Raw genomic sequence first — 18,908 nt, 5'->3', positions numbered from 1 at the left:
TGCTTAGTTGCTAGCATTTTATTTATGATCCTTGGATGATGATTGATTGCATAGCCTATGTTTCTAGCGATGCCTTGATAATTGATTATCCTGTCTTCCTTGTTACCTACTTGTGGGCTAACTAGAGACCCCTAGCTAGTTATATCCATATATATGCTTTTGAGTTATGGATGGTCATATGCCATGGTTTTGGTGATGGAATTCCTTGTACACTCTCGCATGTGTTTTGGGTGAGTGTGATTCCTTAACGTGTTTTGGTGGGAGCAAGCCGCGGTTGGTACTGAGGAGTGCCTTGCTAGGGGAGAGCATTCTGGACTCTCTCCACCCCCTGTACCTGTGGCGGGTACTTTGTTTGACACTGAGGAGTAGGTGGCGTACTTGTACATTGCAGGTGCTTTGGCACATACTTGTGGAGTTGAGTGCTCGCTCTCGGCCCCTACGGACTGAGTCAGTTTACCACCAATCACAGTATCTATTCTCGTACATACCGTTCACCTTGTTATAGGCAGAATTTCATCCGAGACTAGTGATGGATAGTGCTCAACCTATAGGCGGATTGGAGGATCAATGTAAGGGGTTCGAGGCATTGACCTGTTCTGACCAGACTGCACTCCAGCGTGGGTGGGTTTCACAGCTTCGAGCTGGTGATGGCGTGCCCTGCAGTTGAGGACGGTTCCAGACTCGAGGAAACAGGAGAGTACTATCCACTTAGTAGGGCCCCGGCCATTAGGTGGGTTTTGGACGGATCGCTACCGTTCAAGCTCCATCCGTTTGAGTACAGTTGTACAACCTCTACAAAGTGTATAAACCTAAAACTATAGTTCGTGTCCATTGGTTATGGACAGTATTGTTGACTACAACTACTTCTGACTAGACTTATATTATACTTCTACCTTTCCTTTTTGAGATAGACCAGCGTTTGTTATTGAGATGTGAGGAGAGGGAGATCTCACATCGCCTAATGTGTTTGGATGTTGGATTCTTGGGTGAAAGATCTGGTTATTTGTGACAACTTCCTTGATGTGAGGTATTGACCTCGGAGATGGTATTGCTTTGATGCATCCTTGATTGCTGTTGTTACTGTGTAAATCTCTATAGTCATATATAGGTTTACTCATGCATATAGTATTATTCCCTCGTTTTCCTTGGCTTGCTGCTTTTGGGAGTTGACATGGCCTACCCGCTTCTTGGGTAGATGGTGGCTTTTCAGGGTCGAAGCCCGACTATGACTTCGACAAAAACGAATGGGAAGACTAGGGATGGTCCCTCGCTCAAGTCGCCTTTGGAGATGGTGTTCGTCACGCTACATGTTTCCGCTGGTAGATGTTTTACCTTTCATGATTCAGTCCTGATGGACTTGTACCGGCATGTGCCGAAGTGTTGTACTCGATATTTATGATATTATTACTTTGTTGCTACTCTATTTTTCTATGTTGGTATGGATTTGTACTATCTGAGATAGGAATTCGCACGTGATAGCCTTCCTAGGATTATCATGGAGATGCGTAGACTTAAATTCTCACAAATGGGGATTCGGATCATTTCAGCTAAGAACCTCGAATCCTTCATGGACAGATTCGTCTTGTGCAGCAGAAGGTTGCGCAGTGGCATGTCCAGTTCCGGTAGCGTGCCGGCTCATACCGACAGGTGTGTTCTGGGGCTTGACGTGTCACAGTGAACAACGTGGCCGTCGTGCTTTGCGCCCATGGGCAGCTGCCAGCTGCCACATGGCGGCGTGCACCGTGGCCATGGCAGCGGTATAGTTGCTCATAAGACACGAGGTTCATGGGCCGGCCCACGGCTCGAAAATTTGGCTGGGTACCAGTTCGGCCCAGCACGATCTTAGCCGTGCTCGTGCTGGCTCGACCCGTCCTTAGTGCCGGGCCTGGGCTGCTGTGTCAGCCCGTGGGCTGGCTCGGCGTGGCACAATTAACGGCTGGCTCGTCAGGGCACGATGAAGGCACGTTTAGGCATGTTTAGCTGTATGTGCAATGCCTTTAAATATATATATGTTTGTATGTGCAATGCCTTTAAATATATATATTTAAATATATATATGTATATGTGTTTGTATGTATAATATCACTAAATTTTTGTCATTAAAATCTAATTTGACGAAGGATTTCTTTTATAGCTGAGCCGAGCTGGCCTGGAGAACAGGAGAAGCATGATGGCGACGATCCGGCAGGTGCCGCGGTGGCGCGCCCCCGCCTTGGGCTCGCGTGTGGAAGAAGGTGAGACGACGGATGGCTCCGCGCGCTCTACTCTACTTACCCAGGGCTGCACGACAACGTCGACACCGTCCGTGGGCGCGGCGGCCTCCCCGGGAAGTTCGGTGGCACGTTCGCGGTGGCCGTAGTCTGGACCGGCATGGCCAGGGCAGGCGCGAGTGCCAAGGCCCAAGGGGCTCGTCCAACTCATCCTGCTCAACATCGGCAAGGAGAGGAAGGTACGCGCTAGTTATATGTAATGGTGGCAGCCAATCGTGAACGTGTGCGTTCACAGTTTGGTTAACATACCTGTGCGGTGGGCGTATGTGAGTGCAGGTACTGGATGGCACGGCATTCGCCATCTTCGTGGCCATGGCGCCGCGGCTGCCGACGGGCGACGGTGCCCGCGGCCCCGTTCATGGCTTCTCTGTATCGCAGCAGCACGCCGACGGCGACCACACCGGAGAGCGACGGGACCGAGCTCATGGGCGGCGACGCCTGCGGCCTTTGTCAGTTAAGAAATGCTCTTGGTGCTCGACCGCTGGTGGTATTTGTGCTACTGAACATAGCGACGGAGGGATGTGTTGTGCCAACAGAGACTCTGATGATGATGTTGGGGTTTACCGCTTATTCCAAACTGCTGTGTTGCCTGAAAGCGTTGTACTGAAACATTCTGGAACCGAATCGTCTCCACCAACTCCACCAAGCCGAGTTCAGCAGATATGATTACAATGACCTGGCCTCTACCAATCGTTCAGAGATCGACCTGGCTTCATACGAAGACCAATTTTGACTGAAAGAACAATAGTCACTGAAAGAATGGACGGATTTCATTCCATCAATCTGTTGCGACGAGATCTTTGTCCGTACAGGTACAATGCAGTCAGCTCTGATCGGGAAGCGTCTGCGTCGGCGGCGGTGCGTTCCGGACGACATGCCTCCGGCAGTTGTGGAAGATGCTGTCGTAGACGAGGTCGAACTGCACGCCGCCCCGGCGGCGGTTGATGACGAAGTCCATGTGGTCCGCTTCCACGATCCTGTAGTACCAGACGCCCGGCCGCAGCGCGCGGCATCGGTCGGCGCCGCCGTCGCCCTCCTCCTCCACGGGGACGCTCGGGTGCTCGACGGGGATCCGCGGGTGCGTCATGGAGAAGGTGTTGAGCGCGCCGTCGTTGTCCTCCCAGTCCTCGTCCCGGTACCCCTCGTAAGGCGGCGGCGCGGCGGGGTAGCGCCAGCGGCACATCTGCAGGGCGCGGAGGAAGAGCAGCGGGTGGATCCGCAGCGGCCTGGAGGGGACGGCGGCGCCGCTGCGTGTCCGGGCGGTGCGCCGGCTGGCGTAGCTGAAGTAGAAGGTGCACGGGAACGTGCGGACCCCGGCGTTGATCCTCGCCGCGCCCTGGATCGTCAGGTCCGGCAGGATCCAGTCCCCCGTCGCGAACGGCCCCCGCTTGTTCCGGAGGAGGACGTCGGCGAGGCCGGCGGCGCCGACGAGGCGGCGCGACATGCCGAAGTGGTCGAAGCCGAAGTCGTAGTAGCGCTTGAGCCAGGGGAGGTCGAGCCAGTGGTAGAGGACGCTGCCGACGCGGCAGATCTGGAGGAGGCAGGCGGGGCGCATGGTCCGGCCGCCGTCCTCGGGCCGCATGCCGTCGATGTAGGCCCGCGTGCTGCCGTTGAGCGCGCCGGAGAGGGAGGTGACGCTGAGCACCCAGCGCTCCGAGGTGGCGCCGCCGTAACCCTCGAACGCCCCGTCGTGGAGCATCTGCTGGAGAAGGCGGATCACCTGCGCGCCGGCGGAGTGGCCGACGAAGTGCACCGGGTGGTCCTCGTCCCAGACCGGGTAGTGGCCGCGCTCGTAGGTCCGGCCGAACCGGGCATGGCCGTATTCCTTGCTGTGCTCCTCGCCGTAGTCGACCTGGCCGCCTTTGAGGTAGTAGAAGAGCTCCCGGGCCCTGTCGTGGACGCTGGTCAGCGAGCCCAGGTCCGGCACCAGCACCCGGTCGTCCTTCTCCTCAGCGCCGGCGAAGTACGACAGCCCTCCCAGCCTCTGCAATTAACGGCAAGAGTGTTGAGCGAGAGCCGAGAGGAGAAGTGGAGAGCAGAGCATCCGAGCAGCAGAGAAGGACGCACGCCTTTGCCGAAGCCGAAGATGCCGTGCACCAGGACGATCGGCGGCACGGCGCCGTCGAGCACGGCCGCGGCCTCGGCCTCGCCGTCCACGGCAGCGTCCTTGGCCACGCCGCCGCCGCTGCCACCGGCAACCAGGCCCTTTACGAGGGAGGCCGTGACGTCGGCGGCGACGGCGGTGCCGAAGATGTAGAAGGCGTAGCCCAGGTGGACGACCGCGCTGACGAGCAGCTCGGCGGCGCCCAGCGCCGCCCACACCCAGTTCCTCATACGAGACACCTCGATGGCGATGCTCCTGGTTCTTCTCTTGCGTGCTTGCTCTGCTCTGCCGATGGAGGCCGGTGCTGTGCGGCTTTTGGAGGGAAACCTATCCGGAGAAGTCTGGTAGTTTGTAGAGACAAGTTTGCATGCTGAGTTGGCCACGGCTCCACGCCGTTCTCGTGCTGTCTGGTCCACAGCGGATTTCGTTTGGTAGAAGCCTCTCTACCCTTTCCACAGCGGATCCGAAATTCCGTCACGTGTGGATGACATGTGGGGCCACACGCCTTTCCTTTTTTTTTGCCAGAAACCCAATGCCTGCAGCATTTGTTTACTGCAAGCATCAGTTGTAACAGTGAGATTTAAAGGATGTTGTAAGGGCATTGCCATCTCTGGGCAGACCAAATCTGATTGCAATTGCAGCCAGCAAGGACTATGGCTATCTTTGGTTCGTGACCCATGCGCCACAATTGGCCACGCTTGAGGTAGCGTGTTTCAGTAGACGGTGCGTGGTTCGCTGATAATATACGGGGAAAATGCATATACGAGGTGGGAATACACACGTATTGAAGTGCAATGGCAACGAAAATAAAGACGGCATTTCTCAAGTTATACATGAATTTGTTATGCGCGTCAGGATTTAGATTGTTTCAAGAGATACAAAAGCTACGATGTTATTTACTCACGTGGCGATGTATTCAGCAATATAATGAGTAATTTAAGAAACAATATAATGACTTCATGTATCATTTCTTTTTATGTGATTCCTAAATCTTTTTTTGAGTGAACCTTATGTCAATCTGCATTATCTAAAACAAATGCCAATCTCATTGCAGCCTTGATTTAGATTACCAAATCATATATCACAATTTATTTCTTTGATTTGCGTTGCCAATGCAAATGTCATTTTTTTCATACAATGTGATTATAAAACTAATTTCGTTTGAAAATAATTTTATTTTAATGAAAAATTGTAAACGCAGTTGGCTATTCGATTCTAGCAGCTTGACGGAGGAGCTAGCCTTTCTATGGCTGACATGCAATTATCGACTAGTGGAGAGCAGATAAGAAGTTTAGATGATTTCCGCATCATCGGTTTGCTTTGCTCATCGATATGCCCTATCAGCCGTTGGCTAGCTAACACGCAATTGGTGCATGAAATTTTTATTTGTAGAAAACTCATTAGCAATAATATATATAAGTAAGAGTTATGATCAACAAATGAAGCATGGCGGAGCATATGCCCCCAGCCCCCACCCCACCACCCCAAACTACCATATTCATCTCAAAAGTCACATAATCACATATAGCCATTGGTCAAATCCTCTAGCATGATGGCATGCAAACCTATTGAAGCATCACATATCTATTGTGTTTTATTCATAGATGGGTTGCAAATTGTTTTTGCCATTGATGTTCTGTATTGTGGTAGAAAACAAATTGAAGTATCATATGAATGTGTCGGTGAAATGGTGTTCCTAATCTCGACCACACTGCAGATCCTCCAACAATGGTGCAAAAATATTCAATGTCTGCAATTTTCTACTGTGATGTTGGCTTATAAGGCTAAATTTGTGCCAAGCAAAAACTAGTCGAACTTGCACAAGATGTACCTACTAAGACATATTGTGCCTTGAATTAAACCCCATTAATACGGAATCAAAATCAAAGAGTTGTTTAGCCATTATATATTCCATGCCATTCAAGACAACTATATATTGGTGGTAGAGTATGTCTAAAAATTGTGATTGGAACAAAAATAACATGCAAACTAACAAGGATGGATCCATCATGAGGGCTGGGGGCTCATGGCTCCATACCCTTGGAACTCCATTGAAAGAAGAGGGAAGGAGCAGGGAGAAGAAGATGGGTGTGGGTTTGGGTGTGGGGTCCGGGGGGGGGGAGGGGAGGAGAGATGAGTCCCAAGCCTTCCATCCTGCCTATGTTTCTAACACTAACGGTTATCTAAGCCACATATTTTAACAAAAATATACAGTGTATAGAGGATAGAAATAAAAGGTATCCAACATGCTAAATATTTTGAAGTACACTTTTTCTTCAGTGCAAAGCAAAGGTAAAATGGAGATCATGGTAAAAAAAAAGTAATTGCTGCCGTTGTGGCAATCTCCTGCCCTCGTACTTGGTGCCTTAATTTTTTCTCCTTTCAAAAACTTCACGGTACAATATGAACAAGTTAAATCTAGTTTCCAACTTTTTTTTACTTCAGCTACGAGCATATCTCCATTTTGTCATCGAAATCGAACACATGACAGTTCATATTGCCAAAGCACTGAAGGGGCACATTGCACACAGACTACGATAAGATAAGTAGAGAAATGACTATCTTGCAATATTTTTTTCCATCATAAGATGATTCGTAAAACATCAAAATGAGAAATTTTCATTTAACAACTTCATATTGTTCCTTACTTTTGTCCTTGAAAATCCAAAGGTGTGGGACCAGACGGATCATAGGTTGGGCAAAATCGATTCCAAATTCTAAGGAGACAAGTGAAAGGAATCGGGCTCTAGAGTTTAGAGGTTAGAGTGCGCTCACCAACACAAACGTGACAAACTGCCCGTGGCATAGCGTGCAGCCTTTCAGTTATTTCGTGAAGATGGTATGGCTTCATAAAAAGAAAAATCCTGTGTTGAACTAAGGGGTCATCTGGGAGGACTTCTCCCAAAATGGTTTCACTATCTTCTAGTTCATTTTAATCCCAGCTTACAAGACAGCTTCATGCTATAGTTCCTCGATTTGTACAAAACTAGTGGAGCCGAAACCGAAATAAGTCCTACCAAACAGGGCATAACTAGCATGAACTTTACACCTCACAAAAAAAACTGCATACGATTAGATAGATGGATTTCTGGCAATGTGAGAAATCAGTCCTAAAAGAGACAAGTGTGAGAAAACAGCTAGAACAAATGAATTGAGAACTCACAACGCCATCAAGGTTTGATATCGCGTCCTCAACTACTTCATCGGAGGAATATGTGGCAAAAACCTAACCCCCTTGACCTCCCACTCTCCTTTGCCATATAGATGAATCTTGCTTCCAGGATCTCCCCTTGCTCGTTGAACAGGTTAGAAAGTGCCAAATTGTTGGCACCATAGGAAAGGTTGCCCCACATATGCCTCCCAGCTTCACCCCTGGACCCTCTAGGTGAGGACTACTGCTTCCTGGGTGGTGTTGACCCTGAATTCACACTCAAACTCCTCCCATAAAGTAATATAGTACTTGATTATGCAAACAAAAGCAGCTTAATGACTAATATAGGAGTATATATTGGACTGCAGCCCAAAGTGTAATAATGATAGCACACAAGTTAATTAGCCAATGAAGGATCGAGTAGAAAACAAAAGACTATCGGCAAAAGTTGTACATATATAACTTGTCCGAAATTGTACACACTATATTGATGGCCCGCGTGCATATATAACCTACTGACCGGCTTAATTGCATTCTTAATCATTCTCATCGCCTACCACAATAATTTGGCTGTATCAGTCTATTTTCCAGCACCACGAACATACAAGCATCGCTAACTTTACCATCATCAGGTAAATTTGAACAGAACAAAACGTAATCGATACGGCCTGCAGATGGGATATATGTAGAGCTTGTTTGGATCGAGACCTAGCAGACAGCTTGCCGGCCAGGCAATGATCTCAGCCAGGCGATCAAAATCGGACGCCTGGGAGCACTGCATGAGCCAGGCAGCTCCAACCATGCCCAAAGCAAACAAGGAGCCAGCCTGCTCAAGGAGCCATGCGGGCTGAGCGCTGTCAAAGGCTCGAAGCTCAGGGCGTGATTGGTTGCTCCAGGCATGGGGAGCCGGTATGGAGGATCGGTCCAGGCTCACGGGAGGCAGGCTGAAATCGTGCACCGAGCTGTGTTTGGTTGTCTTTGTTGTTGATCCAGTATGAGACGGAATCGTGTTTGGTTGCATGTATGGATAAGAGTTTTGGGTATATGTCACATGGGCCCTGCGCGCTCACCTACACCGTGCCATCCCGGCTCGCGAGGGAAGGTCGTTTTTAGACGAACGGAGGGATGCGGGATGGGAGGGGTGGAGTGAACGAGAGGGTGCAGCCATATGAGCGGGGAGAGCAACCAATCACGTCCAAGTGCACAGGATAATGCCGGATGGTCCTCCGAACGCTACCATCCCGCCTACCGATCACGCCCTCAAGTGGCCGCGCACGCGCCAATACAGCCTCACCGTATCCAGTGGACCAATCACCGGACCGGAACAGGAACTTGAAACTTGAAAGCGGAAGCTTCCCAGCTTCCCTCCTGAGGAATTCGAAACCGCCGCAGCTCGGAGCAGCCAGGCCCAGCCGCCCAGGCCCAGCCGCGCCGCGCGCCCAAACCGGCAGGGCGGCCTGCGCCTGCACGCCACGCGAATGCGGTCGGGGCACGGGAAGAGGCGGGGCCCAGCCTCTTTCTGGTCCCCACGTGACAGGCCGGCACACTGCCGACGAAGGCCCACCTGGCAGTGGGCGCAACTCGCGTGCGGCGGCCCCACCGTAGCTCGTTGGTTGGTGAACACTATAAAAAAAGCTCACGGCGGCTGCGTGATCCTGCATTCCACCTCTACCAAAAGCAGAGGAGCCTAAAACTGGACGTAGGGCCCGCGCATATCCCGTGCGCATTTTTTTCTTCATTTGCGCAAGATAACGGCACATCCGGTTGGTTGTTCCATCGGATTGCGTGATCCTTCCTCCTGGTGGCATCGCATTTCTTCACTTTTCCCTACAAACATGCCTTAGGTCTACCAAAGCAAAGCATGCGTTTCTTTTTTATGCTTCGTGTCTATCTTTGCCTTGTGAGCCAGGGAGCATTTTTTTAATAAAATTTTGGTCTAGCAAATGCAAAGTGTCTGCACATGTGGCTGTAATGTTTCCTTGATCCGCCCTTGCAATGTGCAAACCAATGCTTCGATGTTCTTTCCTTAACCAAGCATCGTTTTTCTGCAACTTTGTGGCTACTCTTAGGTTCAACCTAAATTCTCTATTTCCACATCTCTTGGTTGGCTCCAAGCATCCTCCGTAAAAAATGAAGAGTGTTAAAGACATGTTGCACTTCTTTGAAATGGAAAAGGAGGAGGAATACATGTTGTGGAAATAGCGGCTAAAGCTCCGTTTGGATACACAACTAAAGTTTAGTCCTAAGATTTGTCTTTTTTATTTCGTGTTTTTACCTTCTCTACCAATACAATGACCGGCAGTTAACCTGCTAGCTTCGGTTAAAAAAAAGATACAATTTGTTCCTCATTACTTCATATTTAGTTTATTATCACACTTAGAAGTAAGCTTTAGTCCCTCACTTTTAGTCAATCTAAATAGAGCCTAATTCAACGACGAACCGTATGGCTCACCTGCCTCCCCTTGACAGGTCCATGTCTATGAACATGGATGTGAGTGTGACGTCCGGAATCGCACAGGTCAAGGACAAGTCAGGGCTTTGCTAAATAAATCCAACGGTTTGCAAAGTTTTGGCCTGTTCGCTTTAGCTTATTCAGCCGGCTTATCAGCCACCAAACAGTGTTTTTCTCTCACAACAAATCAGCCGTTTCAGCTTTTCAGCCAGCTTATAAGCTGAAGCGAACAGGCCTTTGAGTCCTGAGTAAGGTGAATAAGAATGGCAGGCAAGTTTATCGAATTGTACAAACGAAGCATGGTGCCCGGATGTGTTTTAGTTTAAAAACTTAATTTAAACTAAAAATTGTTATACGTGTCTCTTTTCTCGTTCCAAATTGGACCCAATTTGCTCCTGAACTTTATTCGATGGATTTACGACATAGGCTAATGTGAAACCTACAAAGAAAAGGTACAAACGTAAACGAAGACATGGATAGGAAAAAAAACTTAGTTAATCATGGTGCAAAATACAAATTGAATATACCCTAGCATGTGTTGTGTACAGAAATCCATTTGTTAGGGCTTTCTGGCTTTCTTGACTGTACTGGATGCAGCTGCAGCCTGCAGCTACCAGTAGGCTATATCTACTTATAGCAAGGTTTATTGGCTTAGCACGATCAAGTAGGGGCTATATGTTGTGTTTGTATTTTAATTTTATCCACATTCTTCATCTAATTGGATAAAAGCTAAATTTTTGCATTTAATTATATAATTTCTAGAAGATTTGTCAAAGAAGTGCGCTTTTAGACGTGAGGAAAATCGAACAAACCCCCAACCCCCTTTATGTTCGTTAAGAAGATATTATGGAGGTGTTTGGTAGCACTCCACTTTAAATTTTTTAGCTCCACTCCACCAACTCCACTTTACCTCAGCTCCACTCCACCAACTCCAAAAAAATATTGGAGTTATCCACATGTTTGGCAAGAAGCACGGATCCAGCTTCAAAAATAGGATGTCTTGTTGTGAAAAGTCTATTATACCCTTGAAAATGGGACCAGTGTGTCAGTCTCCTTTCATTTCTCTCCTCTCTCCTTTCTCGTGAGTGGGACCTACATGTCAGTCCCTTCTTCTTTCCAATCGCCCCGCAGGCAACAGGCAATAGTGCAAGCCCGAGGACCGCGACGGCGATGTCGCCGGAGAAGGAGACTGTCAAGGAGGTACTCTCTGAGACGCTGAGCACTAAGCCGAGGGCCAAGCCCAAGCCCGTCGCCAATGTCACCCCCGCCACGGAGGAGCGAGGAGTGAAGAAGGCCAAGGAGCAGGAGTACAGCGCCGATGCCACGATGAGCGACCTCGGGAGCTACGTGTCGCTCTCCCTCACCATCAACGAGCAGTTCGAGGCGACGTTGGAGTCGTCGATCGCGACCAGCTCGTTGGCCGGGCCGGAGCGATCGTCGGGGAGGAGGCCGTCGACCAGGAGCCCAGGAGGCGCTCGGTCTCCGCCGATCTGGGGCCGGACTCCAATCGCCCCGAAGGCTATGGCCCGACGGGCAGGGGTGGCGGTGTCGCAGCTAGCTGGGGCTGCGTAGCTCCGTAGGGGGCAGGGGTGGCGTGGCGGTGCGGCCATGGTGGGCGGGGGCAGCGCGGGCCGGCCATGGCGCTGCAGGGGATTGGGGCGACGCAGCCCCGCAGGGGGTAGGGGTGGTGCGGTGATGCGGTCATGGCGGACGGGGGCGGCGCGAGGAAGAAGATAGGTCCTTGTGAGGCTCAGCAAAATAGAAACAAAGAGGTAAGTTGTGTAACCAGTGGAAACGGTGGGTAAAGAACCCCCAACTCCATGAGAAGGTCTAAAAAGGGAATTTTTGGAGCACACCTTGAGGTACTCCACCAAAAACGTGGATCTGACCCCTGCTCCACCTTTTTCCTGGAGCCGGAGTTGCTGGAGCTAGACGCGTTTGGCTGCGAATTTTTTAGAGTTGGTGGAGTTGAGCAATTTTTCCTGGAGTGAAGTGCTGCCAAAGACCCCCTATAACCAATATCTCTTATCTTTGGAAGTATTTTTTCCAATAATTGTTTCAACAAGTTCCCTACAGGCAGTTATCTCGTGATATGGTTAAAACCAAGGTACCCAGATGCAAAACTAGCCGACCGGACATTTGAATTTCACGGCCGTTGGAGGCTTGGAGCCCTCCTCTCGTCTGGGCCCTGGGCCCCACGAGCTTTCCCCCTGATTCAAATTCGCGGATCGCAACCGCAACGACACAAAGCCAAAAGCATCGTCATCTCGCCTGACTACATTTAAAAGGCCACCTCTTTCCCCAAATCGAGGCTGCCCTCACTCACCCTGCATCACTCACCTCTGCTCAGCTCATCTCAGCCCAATCGAGCGCCCGTGAGGAGCCACGGCCGCAGCGAGTGGCCATGGTTGAGGTGGTGATGGTGCCCGGCTCCAACGGCTGCGGTGGTGGAGGAGGCGAGGGGAAGGCGGAGGAGGGGCAGCAGGCGCAGGGGCAGGGGCAGGTGCTGGCGCTGGTGCTGGCCGCGCTCCGCAAGTCGGTGGTGCTGCCGTGCCAGATGGCGGACGCCGACGACCCCGCGGGGGCCGCCTGGGGGATGGAGATCGGCTGGCCCACCGACGTCCGCCACGTCGCGCACGTCACTTTCGACCGCCTCCATGGCTTCCTCGGCCTCCCCGTCGAGTTCGAGCTCGAGATCCCCGGCCAGGTCCCCAGCGCCAGGTCAGTTGGGGGTCTGGGAACCCAGCTCTGTTCATGCCTCGTGCGTCCAGCTGAGGCACGCATGTTCGATCTCAAGCTGCCTCGATTGCCAACGTTTCCCTTTTTGAATTCGTGCAGCGCGAGCGTGTTCGGGGTGTCGCCGGAGTCGATGCAGTGCGGCTATGACGACAAGGGGAACTCGGTGCCCAAGATCCTCCTGCTCATGCAAGAGCGGCTGTACGCGCAGGATGGACTCAAGGTAGGAGTATTTCGGTTGTTCAGCGGTTCAGCCTTTTCAATTGTGGTTTGGGAGCTGCAAAAGGTGTCCGGACGCAGTAGAACTGAATATTTTTTTCTCAACTATTTTTGCAATTTCAGTCAGAGGGGATCTTCCGGATCACCCCGGAGAACAGCCAGGAGGAGCATGTCAGGGAGCAGCTCAACAGCGGCATCGTGCCTGACGACATCGACGTGCATTGTCTGGCTAGTTTGATCAAGGTAAGCGGCTATGTCAAGTTGGTGTGTCTGAGCAATTAAACAGTTGAAAACTGATGCGCTGGCATCCAACATCCAATATTTGTTTGAATTGTCAAATAAATCAAACAAACGATGGTTATTAGGAGAGATTTGCTCTTGCAATTGGCAAGCACTTTTGCCTTAATATTCTCAAACTTATCTCAAAGAGGAACACTGAAACTAAAGCTGTTTGATAATGTCCTGTCAAGTTGGAATGTGAACCTGATTTTGTGTTAGTGTTGAGACATGGAACAACATTCTGCATCTTAGTGGCCTACTGGCCTTAGAGTAAGCAGTATTAATCTCACAGAATGATCATTTCATTTTCCAGTTCAAGAAGGCAGCTTACCTTTTTTATAGAAACGAGGGCTATTGGGTCATTGACGTGATATAAGCCATACCTGTTCAGTCTTGTTGGTATTTTATTGGAAGGAGCCAAACCAAATTTGTTAGATGTTTCTCAATTCAAGCACCTAAGATTGGTAGTAGAACTAATATTTGTTTACTGTAATGCTATTCAACACACAAATGTGTGGCATTTTAGAATCTGTGCTCAAAGGTTCCAAATGCTGGGGTAAGGTGTTGACAGTTCTTGTGCTTTTTTCCTTGAAAAAACTTTTAGCCTAAACTTTCAGAGCTTTAACCAACATGTTTTGACAGAAGATATCTTGCATTGTAGACTGCACGCTCATTCGAAAGTCGAAACTGCATACATTTTAGGCACATGGACTAGTACAGAATGAATGCCATTTATCTAATATTATCGACATATGTGTGAACTGAGAGTCTTTAACTCTCAATTTAACCTTTTCTGATTCTGAAGATGAAGTTGGGCTCTCCAGATATGATGTGTGCTTGTTATCAGAAAAGAAAAATCTGATGATGCCCTTGTTAGTTTAATTCAACCCCGTATATATCCAGATTTCTGGTCTACAAGTCATCTTATTTGCATACTTTTTCCCCTTTTCCATTGCACATGCCCTTTTTTCTTGAAAAAACGCTAATCAACAATACATGCCTTCTGTATGGGAATAATTTTAGTACACTTTATAATGTTGTTAGAATATATATGTTTCTTTGAGGAAATTTGCCACTAGAGTAATGCTGAAACCGTGAATGGAGCAATGGCATTGATCTCCTGTGGTCTGATCTTTTACATTATGTACTGGGCATGTGAAACAGGCCTGGTTCAGAGAACTTCCTGAGGGGGTGCTTGACAGCCTCTCACCTGAGCAAGTCCTTCACTGCAACACAGAGGAACAATGCATTGAGCTCGTGGAGCTTCTTCCACCGACCCAAGCTGCACTTCTTCATTGGGTCGTAGAGCTCATGGCTGATGTTGTTGAAGAAGAGGAGTCCAATAAGATGAATGCAAGAAATGTTGCCATGGTTTTTGCACCCAACATGACACAGGTATTTCTCGTGATAGTCCTCCAATGCATCAACCTTGTTTGTTGACACAAGTGCTAACAAGAAAACTGAATTTTTCCTCCAATCAGATGTCTGATCCTCTGACTGCTCTGATGCATGCTGTTCAAGTCATGAACTTGCTCAAGACCTTGATCCTCAAAACACTTCGAGAACGTGATGATGATGATGATGCAGGAGCCTATTCTTCATTTTCATCTTCATCATCTTTATCTGAAGAACTCGATGAGGAGGGTCATGACCAACAAGATGATGAAAATGACAGTGGCAGTGAGAACTGTAACTGCGAAGATAATGGAAGCCCAAAAGATGTTGACAAAGCAAGCGCATTAAGAGTAGACAATGAACAGTTAATTGGTGTGTCCAGGAGGCACACATCAATTGATTGCCATTTGCCTTACATTGGATATGGCAACGACAATGAAGGCACATCACTGGATGATATCGAAGAATGTTTCTTAAGAAGGCTAGAATGGAAATCTTTGAGAGAATGTGTTGCTGAAGACAACAGTAGCAATTGTCCTCCCTCCAAGAAAGGGGCAGAGCAGCCGAGCTCCTCTGAAAGCATTGCGGAAGGTAGTGACACAATTGTCGGAAAAAGAGACGTGACAAGCAATGGCATTGATGTAACTATCACTGAGCTGGGGCAAATGGAAATCAGAATTGGCATGACGAATGCAGAGGTAAGAAGCGCTACAAAAGGGGAGTTAATTCTTTGCTCATAAGCAATCATCACAAGGGCGCTCATTATCATCCATGTAATGTTATGTGAAGTTGTAAGTCGGTCCTTGTCAGTCCCTCAGTTAGCACGAGGCTGAAGAACTTTGTCCTTGTAATATTCTTGGCACGCTCTCCAGCATGAGCTTGAGGAGTTGAGTAGTTGTGTGGTTTAATTAAAGCTGAAACAGCCAGTTTCTAGCTAGTTGGACCTCGGTAAACTATTCCAGAGACATTTGTCCAAAGGTTTCAAACCAATTAGCTGTACTCTTGCAACTGGAAGCATTTGAAACTAGGTGCACAATTCATGTTTTGCTTTTAGTTTATTTTTTATTGCTACTCCTTGGATTCCCACCGAAGTTCTGATGAGGTTGCTATTTTGGTTTCTTGATTTGAGGGTGATTTGCTACATAATGAAATTCACTGTCAGTACTCAGTGTGCATATCAAAAGGGTAATACATGCCACCCAACCTGCTTGTGATCATAACTTTGTATACATGTATGCCATTTAAATATAACGTTCCATAAAATCAAGAGAGGTTGTAGCAAAATGAGAGGGTGGCCTAGCAATTCAGACAGGTTTCATAAATTTTCGGAATGCAAAATGACAAAAGGCATATTGGAACAGCAGTATCGCACTAGTTTGGCAGAGATGCTGCGCTAAGAATTTTATTTCTATCTTATAGATAAGGATTTCTATATTATTTTAAACTCCAGATGTGATGTAGAGCTGGAAGCTGGACCCTTTCCGGATGCGTATCGTCTAATGAGGCGTTTTGAAGTTTAATATTTCAGTTTCCTCAATCAGCTAACACTAATGTATAGTGGTTACACTTGCCAACTTTATCATATAATTATTTTTTAGGAATGGAATGTGTAGTAGGAGTACTTTTTACCCGTTGTGCGGATGGATAGTCCCCACAATGTTTTAAAAGCTTATTTCTAATTTGAGATGGAACATTTTGTTGAAACAATCTTTCTAAAAAAATTAACAAAAAAATTATTGAAATTAGTAAGGATTATGTTTCGTTCAGGTATATATTTGATGCGCGCAAGCACAGACAGCGTAGAGGTAGGGTTGCTCCTCGAGTATACACTACAATAAATCCTAGAGGTAAACTAATATATTGCAAGGCAGATGATATTACATTGCTCGCTAAGATGGCTAGAGACTATCAACATTCAACAATCGATAAAAACCAAATTAAAAGCTCTAATAATATAATAAAGTAGGAATAAAGCTACTGGCTATGACCTATGAACTATTTACAATATCGTTCCACATATGATATTTCATACAAGTCAAGACATCCTTAGCAATAGTTTTACATTATATTTGCTATATTATATCTAGAGTAAATTTCATGGACGATCCTTAGACTATTGAGCGATTCCCCATACTATGAAATTGCATTTTAGATCCCTAAACTATTAAAGTGGGTCATCTAGGTCCAAAACCAGCCACACCACACCCCATAAGTTGAATGGCATGCTGACTGCGCAATGACGTGGATCCTGGTATGTAAGAACCACATGTCAGTCCCTCCCCCTCCCTCTCCCTCTCCTTCCGTTCCGCAGATCTCTCTATCCCCCCTCCATCCTCCCTCCGTGGCGCTATCGGCCTACATCTCTACCTCGCCATCCGCCAACCGAACTAACTGCCAGCCGCCGCCCCCATCCGCAGAAAGCTGCAACCGAGCTGCACCCCACCTTCCCCAAGGCCAGCACCGTCATCGCCCAAGCATGTGAGTAGCCGCCACTAGGAGCGATTGCCTTCGACGTGCTCGAGCGAGGAAGCCTTCGACGCGGCCACATGGAGGGGACGAGCTTGAGTAGGGCACGCTCGAGCTCCGCTAGGTAAGCTCGTGCGGTCGGATGGGACCATGCGCCACAACCGGCAAGAGAGAGGGGAGGAGAGGATGTGAAGTCAACATGCTATGTCAGCTTATGGGTGTGATGTGGCTGACTTTAGACTTAGATGACCCACTTCAATATTTTAGGGACCTAAAATGCAATTTTATAGTACGAGGATCCGGATGAGAATCACCTAATAGTTTAGGAACCGGCTATAGAATTTACTCTTATATCTTTGTGTAGGAAGTGTTTATCTAGGTCTATCTTAAGTTACAATTCAGCAAGTTATTCGTCCTCTTGGACCAACTTGTAAATAGGAATTTGTTAGGCAAAACGAAGGAACATTGTGTGCACTCGATTGCAAATAATTAGGTTGCGCGCGATCAAAATATATATTTTTACTTTAACAACGATATTTTTTGGAATATGTGGTTTGAATTTCTAAAAATAGTATGACTAGATTTACATTAAAAATAGATCTAAAACATCACTTCTTCGCTATTTTGCTTACCCCCTCCGTTCTAAAATAAATACATTCCTTGACTATGCACCTGGACAAGGACTTGTTCGGGTTCATAGCAAAAATATACTTGTTTTGAGAAAAAAGAAGTACGTTCTATGCTAGTAATCTTAATGTCTGAATTTATTTGCGACCAGATTTGTAAGATTTTGCATCTAAAAATAGGAAAAAATCCATTTTACTCCCCTCACCTATTTACTTTGTCCGCTTAACTTCCTGAATAAAATTTAGGCTCACTTTACTTCCTAAACTATTTCATTTGATTCAATCTACCCCTAATTAGATTTATCTTTTTCTGTTTCTTCGCGTAAAAGTTAAGTTTTAATTTCATATTTTGTTAGTTGAGTTATAACATAATGCTTGACATTAGAAAAATGTATTAGAATTTTTTCATGATTACCTTTTGTTGGCGCTAGAAATCGGCTGATCGAAATCCCAGCGTCGGACACACGACCCGGGAGAATCTGCTTAACTCCTGTTCGGGTGATCGCCCTGGTGCGGTTCGCGCGACGTGCCAGCCAATCTGACCTGTTGATTGGCAAGGAAAGAAACATGTCAGATCCCAGAGTTTGCGATCGGCTAAAGTTCCGATCTCGAGATAGCTTATCAGCGAATCGGCCGATTTGCTGTAATAAAGAAATCGGCTATAATGCGGCCGATTACCGGGCAGCGTTAATAAACAAGACTGCTGGAATAATCTGAACAACGCTACAGTAACAACACTAGGAATAGATCTAAATCGGCTATGCATAAAACAAATAGATTTAACAATAAAGCACAAGAAAGCCGAAAGTTCCGATTCCTAGCTGGATAACTGGTGATAAAACTAGAACAACAGGTAAAACCTAGAATTCTAGTGAATATCGATAACTGATGAATAAATCTAAACAAAACGACAGTGATGCGCCCGAAGTTAAAGCTTGGACACTATTCGATAAACGGAACTTACAAGATCGGCCGGAGGTCAAGTTGATGCAGCCCCGCCAACCCGTACGAACTCGTGAGAAAGAAGAAAAGTATTGGCGAAGTCGCCTGCTTGAAAGTAAGTACGAGAAAATAGTAGTTTGTTGTATTGAGTTGATGATGATTACAGATCTACAAGGGTGGCTATTTATAGCCTGTTACAAACGACTTCCTATCCGACTAGAACTCTATCTCTAATTTTAAACGAAAAACGAATATTTACAAGTACGAC

General features: G+C 47.6%; 2 protein-coding genes across 2 annotated transcripts; one reads left to right on the top strand and one right to left on the bottom strand.

Moving 5' to 3' along the window:
* Positions 1-2,823: 2,823 nt before the first annotated feature.
* LOC117843389 (uncharacterized) lies at positions 2,824-4,704 on the bottom strand. Its single transcript, XM_034723971.2, has 2 exons — positions 4,338-4,704; positions 2,824-4,254 (listed from the first exon to the last, which is right to left on the bottom strand). The coding sequence occupies exons 1-2, from the start codon at positions 4,602-4,604 to the stop codon at positions 3,094-3,096; spliced, it is 1,428 nt and encodes a 475-aa protein (XP_034579862.1). The 5' UTR covers positions 4,605-4,704; the 3' UTR covers positions 2,824-3,093.
* A 7,529-nt stretch (positions 4,705-12,233) lies between these two features.
* Positions 12,234-15,664, top strand: LOC117846357 (rho GTPase-activating protein 2). The gene is made up of 5 exons (XM_034727499.2): positions 12,234-12,698; positions 12,816-12,936; positions 13,056-13,175; positions 14,376-14,606; positions 14,693-15,664. Exons 1-5 carry the CDS (start codon positions 12,382-12,384, stop codon positions 15,344-15,346), a joined length of 1,443 nt encoding a protein of 480 aa, XP_034583390.1. The 5' UTR covers positions 12,234-12,381; the 3' UTR covers positions 15,347-15,664.
* Positions 15,665-18,908: the final 3,244 nt, after the last annotated feature.

The sequence above is a fragment of the Setaria viridis genome, chromosome 2 (genome assembly GCF_005286985.2).
Source record: "Setaria viridis chromosome 2, Setaria_viridis_v4.0, whole genome shotgun sequence".
NCBI lineage: Eukaryota > Viridiplantae > Streptophyta > Magnoliopsida > Poales > Poaceae > Setaria > Setaria viridis.
The sequence above is the reverse complement of the archived record's forward strand: the minus strand, read 5'-3'. Positions and strand labels throughout refer to the sequence as shown.

Excerpts from the sequence above, each read along its gene's own strand:
- LOC117843389 (XM_034723971.2), bottom strand. The coding sequence starts at position 4,604 with ATGAGGAACTGGGTGTGGGCGGCGCTGGGCGCCGCCGAGCTGCTCGTC. Across the intron at positions 4,255-4,337 it reads TCTTCGGCTTCGGCAAAGGC|AGGCTGGGAGGGCTGTCGTA; the intron begins GTGCGTCCTTCT and ends CGTTAATTGCAG.
- LOC117846357 (XM_034727499.2), top strand. The coding sequence starts at position 12,382 with ATGGTTGAGGTGGTGATGGTGCCCGGCTCCAACGGCTGCGGTGGTGGA. Across the intron at positions 12,699-12,815 it reads GGCCAGGTCCCCAGCGCCAG|CGCGAGCGTGTTCGGGGTGT; the intron begins GTCAGTTGGGGG and ends GAATTCGTGCAG. Across the intron at positions 14,607-14,692 it reads TTGCACCCAACATGACACAG|ATGTCTGATCCTCTGACTGC; the intron begins GTATTTCTCGTG and ends TCCTCCAATCAG.